The following is a 14994-nucleotide window of genomic DNA, read 5'->3' on the forward strand; positions in this document are numbered from 1 at the left end:
CTTGTTTGCTCCCTAGAACTGCCTCCATTAAATTATACAATAAAACCCAACACTACTCCTTCCCCCTTTTATTTCAATCTTTCATCTCCCAAATTATGTAATTTAATAGTGTGACATTATCTTCCTCTATTTTCTAAAGGTTTCCTTAACAAATGTTGTAACAGGAACTGGCATATAAATTTTATTCATTTCTTTAAACATTTACTGAATGCCCACTTGGCTGGATGCTGAGCACAGAAGGATGACAAGGCCCCATCACTAAAGTGCTCATCAATGAGAGAGGAGAAGATGCCAAGTCAAGGTAAAGCCACATTTGAATAGGATAGGGCAACACACAGGAAGTACACTTAAGCTCAAGCTTCTTGTTGGAACGATGCCAGCCAGTTTTAATTTTGAATTGATGGCATTCAAGGCAGGCTGCCCCAGAATGTGTCGCTTTGGCATGTGGACTGTTTGAGGTGAAGGAAATCAAGGCCTAAAAGTCATGAAGAGCTTTTTACCTCTTCTTTAACTATCTGAAAGAATTTAGATGGAAAGCCTCTACCAGGAAGAAAGCCAGTACTAAAGATAATTATAGGCTATCTCTCTATATAATTTTATATAGATTAAAAAAAAGACTTTTCTACATGACATGACAAACATTTGTTTACCAAACATTTGCTCTTGGGGCACCTGGGCAGCTCAATCAGTTAAGTGTCTGCCTTCAGCTCGGGTCATAATCCCGAGGTCCTGAGATGGAGGCCTGCATCAGGCTCCCTGCTCAGCAAGGAGTCTGCTTCTCCCTCTGCCTCTCCCCTTGGCTTGTGCCCTCTCTCTTTCTCAAATAAATAAATAAATAATCTTTAAAAAATTTCTTGCTCTTACATTCCTGTGAATGGTCTTTCAACCCTTTGAAGCCCTAGACCCTTGCCCCCTTTTCATTAGCTCATCATGGCATGTAAGCCTCTACTGCGGGCCTTTGAGTCTCTAGTGTCTATGTAAGGCTCCCGAACACAGGAAATTGAATTTGCTTATTAATCTGTTTTATGTCAATTTAATTATTACGCCAAAGAACCTAGACGTGAAGAAGATAAATGTTTTTCTTCCCTATAGAATCCTCCTTTGTATTCCTTACAGAACTTAAAATAGTCCTAGTTATAGCTCAAATAGTTGGAAATTGAGACGGTGCTAAATTATTAAAAAACATTTCTAGCCCAATCATTCATGTTTTGTTCATCAAATGAGTAAAATAATTGTCAGATGATATCAGATAGTTGCTGGTGTTTGTTTGGATTACTGGATTCCCTCACTTTTGACAATTCCCTCAGTCTGTATTTGACTGATTTTGGTAGATTTATTGGCAATATGAAATACATGTGTGAATATGGAGATACTGTATTCCCATACAGAGGGTAGACATAGAGATATTTAAGATATTTAAGATTTAAAAAAAAACATTTATTTTCTTAGCTTTTAGGTAAAATACTTAGATTTTTCTCTTACTCTCTTCATCACTCTGATAATGCTAAATCATGATTTTACAAGTGCTTAGGACTTATACTATAGCATCCTCACTCAGCTCCAAGTTGTATCCGTGAAAAAGGACACGGTAACAGAAATGACATCAAATGTGCCTGTGGTGTCCTAAGCCCCAAGGAAAGCCACTATATTTATCTCTAAGGCTGTGAGAAGTTGCTGCAGGTGACTGCTCTAATATAATTTTTCCTGTTTTGTATCATACAATCGGCTGCCCTGACCACCCAAGCCTGACTGCTACTATCAGGCTAATAATCAATAAACAAGAATTATTGTTTTTATTATGATATTGACCTATAGCAAAGGAGAACTATGGTATCTTATTGTATAAAACTAGCCCCACTGCTTTGTAATTTATAAATTTTGATGTATTACAGAAAAATATATGTTCATGGAGTCAGGCTGACTTAGCTGCAAATCCTAACTCTATCATTTATTATGCAGACTTGAACAAATCAGTTAATCCCTCTGAATATCTGCTTGATTACAGATGAACCGGAAGTAATACATACTTCGATTTTATTGTAGAAAGTAAAGTCAATAATAAACCAAAAGCATTCACCAGAGCACTTGCCACAGAATAAGAGCTCAGTAAGTAATGGCTGCTATTAAAAGGAACTGTATGTTCCTGTCTCCTCATTTGAATATTGGCTCCTTAACAGGGACTACTCCACTTCATCTTGTTAAGACTTGCTGCAAAGTCCCCAGCTCAGCCTGGCTTTCAAACATTTAAAGATAATCTATTGTGAGGTAGAACATATGTTATAATGTTTCATATTCATATTTATATGCCTATCTACACACATATGTAAATGTGTACACACACACTATATATATATATATATATATAGTCTCCTTTTGCATGTTAACTCCCCCAGTAATTCACAATGTGTATCCCCCGCCAACCTTCACCTCCTGTCCCCCTAAATCCTAAATCTTTTCCTTAATTCTAAGTCTTTGGCTATCTTTATGTCCTATTGATTACTTAAATAGTTTTCTTTGGTAGGTTATTCTATGCACTGAAATCTTGATTGGTAGAATAAAAGAAATAAGAATGCAGAGAAACAACTAAATTTTATGACATACCTTATAAATGAAAAATACATAAAATACCCAACTTTATAGATGAATTAATTTCTGCTACATGCCTAATTTGGCCATAGTATGGTTGCCTGCTGCTTTTAAACCATATTTATGTCTTAAAGGTATAAAACGCCTTCATACTAGCATTTAAATTATAGCACAATTATTTCCCTATATCCATGCCATACTACAATATGACAACACTTCATGATAAAGACTTAAACAAATATGTACTATTGCCAAGGCAAGTGCAGCACGATATTAAAGATTGTATCTTTTTGTCAGCTCTTCATCAGGGTACTGGAGTGTGTAAGGAACTGGAGGCTAATCCCCATTATGTATCATAGGATATTGGCTCATTTGCACTGTACATCTGTCTCACAGACCTGAGGAAGAATGTAATTACTGCTGCGATAAGCCTTTTCTGGATAGATGCAATTAATTCACCAGAAAAAAAAAAAAAAAAAAAAAAAAGGGAAAGTACCCTGAAACTTTAATAATGTTTAAGTATACCCAATCTATTTCTTTTCTGTTCCTAATGTTTCCTAAATATGAGAAAGAAAGAGGATTTGAAAGTACTTACAGCTGTCTGTTCTTATGTAAATCATCCCAGGCCTGTAATATTCTATCTTAAAATGACTGGTATGAAATAATACCCTAAGTTATAATAGAATGTAGAGCAAGTGGGGAATTGCTTTTAAGATGGATTCAGGATATGATTTTCATGCAAAAAGAATGTTTCTCTTATCAAGCAGGAATTATTCTGTTATTAAAGCTTCAAGGACATAAAATTTTATTCAATTTGAATCCTGAATATATTTTAAACCAAATCAAAATTATTCTCTTCAGATTCTTGATAAAGTGCTATTTAGCCGTATGTATTTCTTAGAGCCTTATTTTTAGCTCCCCCTTTATTATGCGTAGTAACCTGATTATACATAATGCTTTACTTTCAGTTCTTCAATTGCCTTCAATTTTTCAAAATTCATCAGTTCTACAAGTGCCTTTTATGCAGCTCCATACTTCGCTATTCAAATATTAACAAATGAGCTGAGAGCTTAGTTTACATTTAAATAAAGTAAATGGGATTTTAAGAGGCTGGAGAAAAATGATTGTTTATATGTTTACTTGCATTCGAGTAAGAATTTTCAATATTTGCTTTCAGTGAGAAAGAAGGTTTAATAACACACAAAGATATTTATTTATTTATTATTTATTTATTTATTTATTTATTTAAACTTCTCTTATGTTATCTGGTTTTCAAGTTAGTCTTTACATGGCAGGAGGAATAAGTGTGCAAAACTCAAGTTATGTACATACCTAGATATTGGATACCTAGAACAGAAATCATTTTTAAAACCCCATTTCTAGAAGAAAAACTTACTTTAAATAATCATGACATAAAATGAGATTTAGTGATGGCCAGAAAAGGAACACAGCTAATTAAAAGGTTACCGTACTCATCTTTGTAAATGTGATCATGCTGAGAAGTAACAAGTTTTAGTAAACATAGTATTTGTTTAAGATTCTGCAAAAGGTATAATTTCAGCAATTATTAAATCATGCCTCGATGCAACTTTTTTGGTTAGTGTATTAGTTTTAAGACATTAAAATGAAACATACAATTTAAAATTAAGAAGTTCAGAATTGGCTATTAAATTCAGTAAAATGTATGAACTAAAATTTAAGTACCCCCCCCGCAATGTGTACCTTGCATTTCTTACTCTGTTTACATCTTAAATAAAAATACTCCTAATGGTTATATCAAATGATGGAACTGAAGTAACTCAAGATTCATTCTTTCATCTTTACAGTAACTATGCTTTCGTTTTGTATATTGAATTTGTTGAATACGTTAATATGTGGTACTACAGGGGCTAGAAACACAAAGTGAATTTAAAGCTCGCTAGATGATTCTCAACTGTTAATCCCTGTACAGAGTTCTCAACTGGAACTTCTCCCAATTAACCTTCATTTAAAAATACAATGTTCACTAAGAGATGAGTAACAATGTGCTAACTGAAGTTTTAAAGTGCGTAAAATATAAACATCATAACATGAAGTTACTAAATTAGGATTCAGACCCACAAGAAAACAAAACAACGCATCTTTCAGGGAGGAGTTTACAATGAACACTTTCAGAATTGCTAACCTATGGGAAATGCAGATGGCTTTTAGTCAGTTTTATTATTTTTTTAAGTACTTCACAGTCAGTGCATCTCCTTACTCTTTAGCTTAGAAACATGTGGTGCCTAAGGTAACAAACATCTTTCACTACATTCTGACAAGTGTCAATGTTATGTGGTAAACAGATTATGAAGGCAAACATAGGAAGGATTTTTATTTGGCCTTACTTTGGTTTTAATGAGGGATGTTTTAAAATATATTTATTTCAGACAGCACATACGCTTTTTGGCTGAAATCTTATTTTTGGGTTATTCATTTACAGTGATCTTTTAAGTAGAAATACGCTTTTAAAGAAATACACTGTATATGCTGGATCTGATGCTTTTTACTCAGATCAGCTATAAAATGAATGACAGTTCCAAAGGGAAGAGTAAAATGGTAGAAATTATAAAGTTTAGAATCATAAATTACTGACAATTCACCTTTTCTAGAGTGAATATCCATATACATTCATTTTTGACAAAGTAATAGGCATTTAAATTACTGGTAAAACAACAGTAAATACATAGTATGGTGTACTGATCCTAATTAGGGCAATTAAATTTTACTATTTACAGATTTAGGTCCAACAAAGTTATTAAGTTAACTTCAAATTCTTTAAAAATATTTTGAATCAATCTATTAATAAATACCAAACCCACTTTCTTCAATTTCTGAATCATATAGGGCACACTTTTCATCCACACTGTGACACCATTTATAAAATTTCTGAAGCCATTTACAAGATTAATAATCATTTACCAGAAAATACCTGTACACCCCCTCCCCCCGCCAAAACACAAGGCTACACACTTCACCACCAATGTTTATGATAAATCTCTCAGATTTATTTTAGGAACAAGAAGGCAATATTTACAATGTCCCTCAGTTTTATACTAGCAATAAAATTACATTGCAATCTTCAACGTGACCTTCACATAATAGCTGAGAAAAAAGAATCAAACTTTCTCATAAATGGGAAAAATATTTCTCTGCTTTATGTCATGAATAGTCAAAGTTAAAGTTAAAAATAATTTATTTTAAGTCACTTTTATATTGATTCTGATTGACCATTCTTACTTTAATCCATTATGTTTAGATTTTTGGTCTAAATCTATACCAATGCGTTAAATATCTTGAAGTAAATTCATGAAATCCCTAAATCTTTGTGCTGGTGGGGAGTTCTATATCTAATACTCAAAAAGTTAAATATATTCTACATACACAATAAGCAAAAACTTATATTTAAATATATATCCAAATATTATTTAATTATTAAAAAGAAAAGACTTCCTATCATTTCTGACTCTCAAAGTTGGTTCTTTTCCATGCCTTCAGCTAATATCCTTATTAACAAGATGTTGAGTAATTCTCAGTGAAGTCCATGTCAGTTTTTCATCACCTTTCCTTCTCTGAACCAGTAACTCCTAGCAGTCTTTAGCAATAATGTGGTCCCAGTGTTTGGTTTGATTTTTATTCTCAGTTGTGACATTGTCAATTAGAATCTTACAGAGAACTGTGATATGCAAAAACAGTAAAATCATAACCACTATTGTTAAGGTGCTGGAGTGAAGGGGTACAAATCCGTAAGACCTCTGATACCCTTACTTCCCTTACAGACTAAAGGATCATGCCCCCCCTCCCAAATTCACCTTGAAATCCTAACCCCCTGATGAGAGGTATTTGGGGGTGGGGATTTGGGGAGGTGATTAGGATCAGATGAGGTCATAAATGTAGGGCCTTATGGTGGGATTAGTGCCCTTATGAGAAGAGTAAGAGACAAAAGCACCCCCCTCCCACCATGGGGGTTAGGTCTTCAATATATTAACTTTTGGGAGGATACAATTTAATCCATAGCAATATCCTTCATATTTCAAGGTAAGTGGTGTTTTGTATGGCAGCCTAGCAGCCTAAAATACCATGCAAAGAACTATTTAGGTCATAGAAAAAGAGGAAGCCCATCTATTCTACACAACTTTTCTTTTTACTACATTCAAACTGGGTATCAACAGTTGTACACTCATCCTGCAACATACAATTTTATTGGGGACTATAATCTAATAACCCTAAAGCAATGGTTCTCAACTGGGGGAAATGTTGCCCCTGTGGCTAACTGGCACTGTGTGGAAGGTACTTCTGGAGAGGGGACAGAGGGCAGTGAAACTGCTATCCATCCTGCAGTGCACAGAACTTACAAGGAACAATAACCTGGTACCAATGTTAGGAGTGCTGCGGTGGAAAACCCTCTAAAGAGAACAACTAAAGGAACAACTTTAGATAAACTCTAAAGATAACAACCCAAACCCTGCATTTAAAAACCTCTCTTTTGCAACAACCCCACAGAGCCCCGGACAAACTTCTTAATACTCCTGAAACTACCAAAGTGAGGCTGAATAAGTAAACAATCATACAAAAAATAAGTTTATTTTTAAGTTGGAAATAAATCCTTTCTTGATATATCCAAGTTTGTTATAAAGTATATAAAATTCTTAAAGCAGTGGTCAAGAAATGAAAAACCCAAGATAAACAAAAAATTACAGATCTATTATAATGTATTATAATAGGGTACAACTAAACTAGTTTCTAAAATGCTTTAAGATTTTCAAATTTAGGTAGGTAACGTATAAAGGTGAAGCTTAACGTCTACCTTGTCCAAATGTCACTAGTCCTTTGTTATAAGGATCAAAAGTGCTACGACTTAATTTTTAATGGATCCAGGTGGGTTATATTGCTTTTATGGGGTTGTTGTACCCCACCTATATGCTCCAAATCCAGTTTTAATGATGCCTTTTTCTTTTTAGCAATGTTTCTTCTTCCTTAAATCTCCAAATCACTTATACAATTTCTTCTTTAGCTATAATCCTCTTAATAAATATAAATATAATCTTCTATGAAACTAACTTTGTTTTCAAAAGTTAACATTTTCCTGTTTCAATGTCCAAGATGATTATGCAAACTACATAGCACAAAAATGGAAATAATACCTTGATTGTTACCTGGGAAATTTCGGAGTCTGGTCATTTTGGCTCATTCAAGTTAAAAAGAAAAATAATAAAACAAAAACAGAAACAAAACCCTTGAACGTCATTTTACTAAATCAGCCAAAGGAAGACTTTCTTTCTTGGAGGGAGGGGTGCTAAACTGCTTTAAGAGTAGAACTATGTAATATTGGCTTTCAAAGTAATCATTTTCTTTCTAATTTTATTCAACAAATGAAGGTCTGATGTCTGATATGTGCTATGTTTTAAATCTGACACAACTAATGTTGGGGGGGGAATTAATACTTCTGAGTTAATCCTCAAAAAATAAGCATTCTCTGACAAAGTGAATGGTAGGTTTTCTGTTGTGTTAAAACTGGTGATTTTATGCATCCTTTGATATTAATCTACGTGATTTTAATTCAACTCAGATTTTTTGTCTGCCACATAAAGCTTGATCCCATATCTATAGAGTTATATTAAATATAGAAATGTTCTCCTAGTGTAATAAATAAAATTTATAATAAATCAATTACTTATTCACAGAAAGTTATTCCTAGTAATGTAAGATATATCCTTTGGTCTGTAGTTCTATTACTATTTTAAATACTGGTTTATAGGTTTTCTAAAGCAACACTAATATGCTCATGAAGCCATTAATCAGCAACAATGCAGTCAGAACAGAGTCTAAATAAAGGTCAAATTTCAGTAAAAACATTGTCCATTGCCAAGAACCAATAAAATATGCTCCAAATTTGTCTGCTCTCTCACAATATGTTAAGAATTCTCAGAAGCTTGATGGTCTATAAAATTTATTTTGTCATTTAATTGTATCAAATAATTATGTAATATATCATTGTTGATGTAGTCAACTCTGACATCATAAAGAACACTATTGACTAGGATTTGCTTTTTGATCTTGATAATGAGTCAGGCTTTCTTATTGTGTAATATTTCTTCATTTTATTGGTATTGTTAAGAACTCTTGATGAATTAAAATTCCTTTCTCATTCCTCTTTTTCATTCTTATTTTACAGATTTTTTATTAAACTCAGTAAGTTTTATTGCAAAATATTGTTGATATACAGGTTGAAAACACATACTTAGAAAGTAACGCACACTGCTATTCTTGTTACCTACCAAATATGTTTTCAGGTCATAAAAGTTTAACTTAAGACCTTTTTTTTATGATGTCACATTTTAAAACACCCTGAAAAATCAACTATAAACATTTGACATTTTGTGTAATTTTTATATAATATAGATATTACATAAATTAAAAATCTCATTAAGTTAACACATTTTTGGTAGCTTTGTGAAAATAAAAAAATAAAAAAGTAAAATCTGTTTTTGCTTAAGATTTTTGAGTACTTTGCTTCATATTATATGATTATATCTCTAGGTAGGGCAGTCTGAAGTTAAGTCATACACTTTACAAAATAAAATATGGCCTTAGCCTTTATAATTTTTGACAGATACAACTAAAACATCTAACCTTGGTTTAATGATGTTTCCAGAATTATATAAAGTTCAATAAAGATTATAGACATCCTATTTTTCAGATTTTCAAATCATCATTGCTGTAGGACTGTAAAATTGATAAGGAATCCGACTGAAGCACTAACAGTTTATAAATAATATTGGTGTTAATGAAGAAGTTGTTGGAGGGTTTATAACAAATAACCTTGCAAGGAAAGTATACTTGTGGGCCAAGTATTTTGATCACTTACCAGCTCTTCCTGAAGTTGGGCAATGAGCTCATCCCGCTCTTTCAGCTGCAGCTTCAGCAGTGAGCATTCATCTTTCATTACATCCTATAAAAACATCAAAGAGACAGCATAAAAGGCTTAGCCCTTTCACTCTGCTCTTGATAAGGAAAGTCAGCTTCACACAGTGGGAGATAATTGCATATGACTAATGAAACTGAAATTTTCTCTACAGTGTGATATTTTTCGTAATATATTCTAAGTTGCAAAATAAACAAGTTAACATACCTGAAGATATTATTCTATATAACATACACTCGTATGTTTTTTAATCAGTGTTTTTCTTTGATATCCATGTATCCATTTTGTTGCCCATGACAGAAACTAGTGAATTATCCTAAATTTTTCCTCCCGTTCTTGTGCATACACAGTGAGTAGAAAAATATTTATACTTTTAAAAGAGATACTTTTATCTACCATTTGTTCCCCTGCTATAATTAAATATGAATTTCCAAGCCACTTACCATGTTACAGTCTTTGTCTTTAATGACGTCTCTCTAATATTTATCCCTTTCCCTGGAGCTCTATCTTTGGGCATTTAATCTTCTCACTGGACAAGTACACTCAGCCACAGCCTCTGTGTACACAATACATCTACATCTAGGCCTGTATTACTGTATGCTGGTAACTCTCAGATACAAATACTTAATCTAGACTCATCCATCTTCCAAGCTTCAACCCATAAATAAAACTATTTACTGAGCATATATTCACATTGTCCCATAGACATTCCAGGGCAGCCTTCATCTCATCATTTCCCTCTACCTGAAAACTTCACTTCTACTTACTTTCTCATATCTTCCTAGTTCGTAAAAATAACCAGGAAGCCATCCTATACTCTATTTTACTCACTCTGAACCAAATCTGATACCAAACTCTCTTCTCTATTTCCTTGATATTTCTTGGACTCACTCTTCTCTATCTTCATTAACTTACTCTACGTACTCGTTGCTTCTTTCCTGGCTTAATGCAGTACATTTCAAAACGGGTTTTCTATCACATTCCCAATCTGCCAGAGATATTTTCCTAAATGGGGATAAATTACATCCCTTCTTATTTAACAGCTAATCACCTCCTTTAGGAAAATAAAGAAGGCAACACTCTTTAGCATAGCATATAGTGCCTTTCATTATCTGCTACTTGCTTATTTCTGGAGCTTCTGAAGTTTTTCATTTCCAACTTTCTTACAACCTTCGCTCATTCCTATAGGACTGAAACACAAGATGGTTTAGGTATCCTTGCTTTACACATACAAAAGTCTGGATTATACAGTCTTCTACCCACAGCGCCCCTCTATTCCCCACAATTTCTTGTGTTTTTAGAGGCATTTCAGACATTGCTCCTTGTTCCACTAGAGATCTTCCCCTTGTTGGCTGAGTAAGATATCCCCTGAGAGTAAGGGCGTGCTCCAAAGCACCTAAATCATATGTCATTTTATGCAATATTAATACTTCAGGTGTTGTTTGCTTATTCCCCAGCCTCTTTGGGATTTTTTTCCCCTCCACTTCAGCAGACAGACTACTTAATTAGCACCAAACACTGTAACTGATGTGCATAAGCTCAAATTCACATTTCCCTCCCATAAAATTACCAAATAAGTAATAAAAACATTAGGAGAATTCCCACTTTTTCTGAATCTGTTAATCTAACTGAACTGACTAGAAACACAACAGGCTTAGGGAAAAAAAAAAAAAAACAGAATACTTGTTTATTTTGGTTTTCATGGTGTTAACAATTTCTACTTCCTCTAAGCCAAGCAACACCAAACATTTGATTTGAATTTACTAATATCTTTCAGCTGTTTGCAACCAGCTTGACTGGGAGATGCTAATTATCTCTGTACTTTTCCTTTTGCAGCAGGCCTATTCCTTCCCTAACTGTATGTTTTCATGGAGTTTACACTCATTGTTTTTAATATTTATTTTCATAGATTTTAAATATTAATGGCAAGAACGCTTAGCCTGCTCCACAATGTAAAGGATAAAAAAAATAACAAAGAGGTAGGTAGGAGAATAATCACGCTTCTTAGAATCAGAGATCTAGGATCAAATTGTTGGGCTTCCAAATTAACTAGTCCTGTGGCTCTGTGCTAGTAACTTTTCTGTGGAAGTTGAGGAAAACAGCAGACCATAACTACCTGATGGCAAACACTACATTGTACTAATACTTATATTCCCAAAGACTTGCATAATATCTCACTTAAGAAAAATTAACTCTTCTCATAAAATAAAATGTCACAGGTGAGTTCTCCAGGAAACAAATACTGAGGTGGAGTTAAGGGTGCATTTAGTTTATTAGAGAGTAAACCCATGTAAAAAGAAAAGAAAAATCAGACTTGGGTGGGGAGATAGTTGGACCAAGATTCATACCAGACAAATCTTCGGCCAGCCAAACGAAGAGCTCCAGCGCCAAAGGCGCCCGACGGAGGAGTCACGTGTTTAAGGAAAGTGGGCAGGGTCTTATATCACTCCCTGTTCAGTCATTGACTGGGGGCTGTCTCAAGAAGAACTAGATCTCAGCTGCTGTTACTTACTGTCTCAGATCATCCACAAACGAGACTGACTTCAGCTAGAAAGAAGAGGCAGGCCCTAAAGGCATGAGCTAACAGCAGGAGGCAATCAGCTAACCATAGGACTTGCAGCTCGGCAGAAAGTCCTTTACTAAAAGATCTAGGCATCTGTCTGAATCTACTACAATTGTTTTTTGTAGATTAATTATCAACAATATTTTTGTATATTAATTATTTTGTGGATTAATTTTAAATGGAAAATTCACCTACATTGTAACAGGAATTGTTAAAAAAAATGGTTTTCCAAAAAATATGCTCACTTTATACAATTTGCTGATTGTGTTCCTGGGGAACTTTTTCAAGAAGTTCATAATCTCACATTTTTAAATCAGATAGGTGATAACATATCATTTGCATTTGCTTATGGAATAACACATTAAATGTTTATCATGTCATCAGAAGCCAATTTTTATAAAAGCCTTTATGATGACTGTGCAAATGAATCTTAGTTATCTAGAGTTTCATTTTTAGTTGTTACATATACATGTATCAATATTCACAGAAGTATTTGTCTAACACATAAAATACCTTGAACAACACTCTTAGCTGAAGACTAAGAGCAATATTCCCTCAATATTCTCACTATGTTTGCAAATTTCTAGGATTTATTTGGCAGGATGATCTATTGAGTTAGAACTCATATTGATGTGTAGAATTAACTGGATTTTAATATTCTTGACTTTTCAAATAAGATTATTGCAGTAACAGGGCGCCTGGGTGGCTCAGTCATTTAAGCATCTGCCTTCAGCTGAGGTCATGATCCCAGGATCCTGGGATCGAGTTCCAAATCCATCTGGCTCCCTGCTCAGTGCGGAGTCTGCTCCTTCCTCTCCCTCTGATCCTCCCCCCTGCTCGTACCTGCTCTCTCTTTCTCTCAAATAAATAAATAAAATCTTAAAAAAAAAAAAATTAGTCCATTAACCTGTAGGCTAATGTAACCAATTTAAGCTTGTGCTTGTTCAAACATTTTATTTTAGAGAGAGAAAGAGTGCAGTAGGGAGGAGCAGAAGGCGAGGGAGAGAGAGCCTTAAGCACACTCACCGCTGGCTGTGGAGCCTGACCTGCGGGGATCAATCTTACGGCCCTGAGATCAGGACCTGAATTGAAACCAAGAATCAGACTAAGCTTCTGCTTATTTAAATGTATATTGTTCACTGATAGGAAACTCTATATTTTAATTATGACATTTTCTTTTTCTCATTCAAGCATAATTAATTTTTAGGACTAAAATTCAATTCTATTTTTTTAAATTAAATTCTATTATTTCTAAATTCAATAATTATTTATAAATATGGAACTCATAGTGTGATAAATAAATTAAAGATGGCTACAAATCTTTTGCTACTATTCCTACTGAAAGATGGAGGCCAATGCTCTCCCCTTGGATGTAGGCTGATTGTATTGTTTGAGCAACAGGGCACCATGGAATTAACTCTACATGACTTCCAGGACTAGGTAAGAAAAGGACTTTCAGCTTCCACAACTGGTCCCTTAGAATGCTCCTTTCTCAGGTTGTTCCCTAGCAGAAGGAGCCCAACAGCCATGCTGAAAAGTAAAACCACATGTGCTTCTGTTGACAATCCCTCTATGAGCTGTGAAAGGACACCCAGCTTCAATTGCCAGCCCTGAGAACGAGCCATCTTGCACATCTAGCCTAGTGGAGCTTCCAGGTGACCAAAGCCCACACCAATACCTGACCATAACTGCCTAAGTTGAATTATTCCCAAATTCCTGACCTGCAAAACTGTGAACGATTAAAATTATTATTTTAAGAGATTAATTTTGGGGATGATTTGTTACAAATACCACAGCACACATGGACAAACTCCAAATTATTATAATTAAATTAGTATAAATTATGACTCATTATAGTTGTAAAATATGTATGCAGCTAGTTTTGAAATAAAACATTTTGTGATTTAATTTATGACTCCTGTGATTTAAGTTATAGTTTAAATAGTGCAATTGTTAAATAGGTCATTTCATGCATGAAAGTAAGATTTATGTCCTCATTGCATAAGTTACTAGGGAATCAGACATACAGATTTAAAAATAGTTCACAAATTATCTTATTCTTGTATTTTTATTTGATAAATTTGGAAAGTTAGAGCCAGATACACAGATATTTGGGTAATTTGTCCCAAATTCAGTTAGCTGACTTCAGTCCCATACACTCCATAATTTATTTTTGCCCAGAATTAGAACCAACTCATTGTTTCAGACTATTATATAAACAGAAATAGAATGCCAAAAAAAAAGTGCAAGTAGAATCTGTATATCATTTTGAAAATGATCTTATGCTGAAATTAGAAATATAGGTTAAAAATATCACATAATTTCTAACTCACATACCTTCACATAATTCTGCAGGTAAAATTATTAATGTAATTCTGGGCTACTAATTACAAACACATGTCAAAATTGGTATTGAGTAACCATGATTCTTTCTATTTATAGACCTCTGGAGGACTTTATTTTATGATTTACAAATTAGTTTCTCATTCTTGTAAAGAAAAAGGTCAAAAGATTTTTTAAAAATAAAGAGACAACTCTATCAGAAAAAAGAAGGACAGAATGTTATGAACAAGTGGAAAAGGAAAGAAATAGGAATATGGTAGGAGAGGACAGCAGGGCAGAGGTTAGAAAACACAAAAATGTATAATAATTGACAATGTATTTTGCAGCTCTACCTAAATAACTGACCCTAGGTAATTCTTATGTAACTGAGCTTTAAAGTAGCACACTATCTGCAATACCTGAACAGCTAGAGAAATAAAGCAGTGTAGGCATACAGTCATCTAAACAGGAACACAAAAGGAAATGTTTTTTGAATATTGAAAACAAGGTCAGAGTGCCTGGGTGGCTCAGCTGGTTAAACATCTGCCCTTTGCTCAGGTCATGATCCCCGAGTCCCAGG

The 14994-nt window shown here is 34.0% G+C and overlaps 1 protein-coding gene across 7 annotated transcripts in view; it reads right to left on the bottom strand.

Annotated features, from left to right (window-relative positions):
- Positions 1 to 14994, bottom strand: part of CCSER1 (coiled-coil serine rich protein 1) — a 1293520-nt gene that overhangs the window by 677676 nt on the left and 600850 nt on the right. For all 7 annotated transcript variants that reach the window (XM_034671499.1, XM_034671500.1, XM_034671502.1 and 4 more), the window contains exon 8: positions 9473 to 9556. In XM_034671499.1, coding sequence (XP_034527390.1) covers positions 9473 to 9556 — 84 coding nt within the window. The remainder of the gene's footprint in view (positions 1 to 9472; positions 9557 to 14994) is intronic.

The sequence above is a fragment of the Ailuropoda melanoleuca genome, chromosome 11 (genome assembly GCF_002007445.2).
Source record: "Ailuropoda melanoleuca isolate Jingjing chromosome 11, ASM200744v2, whole genome shotgun sequence".
NCBI lineage: Eukaryota > Metazoa > Chordata > Mammalia > Carnivora > Ursidae > Ailuropoda > Ailuropoda melanoleuca.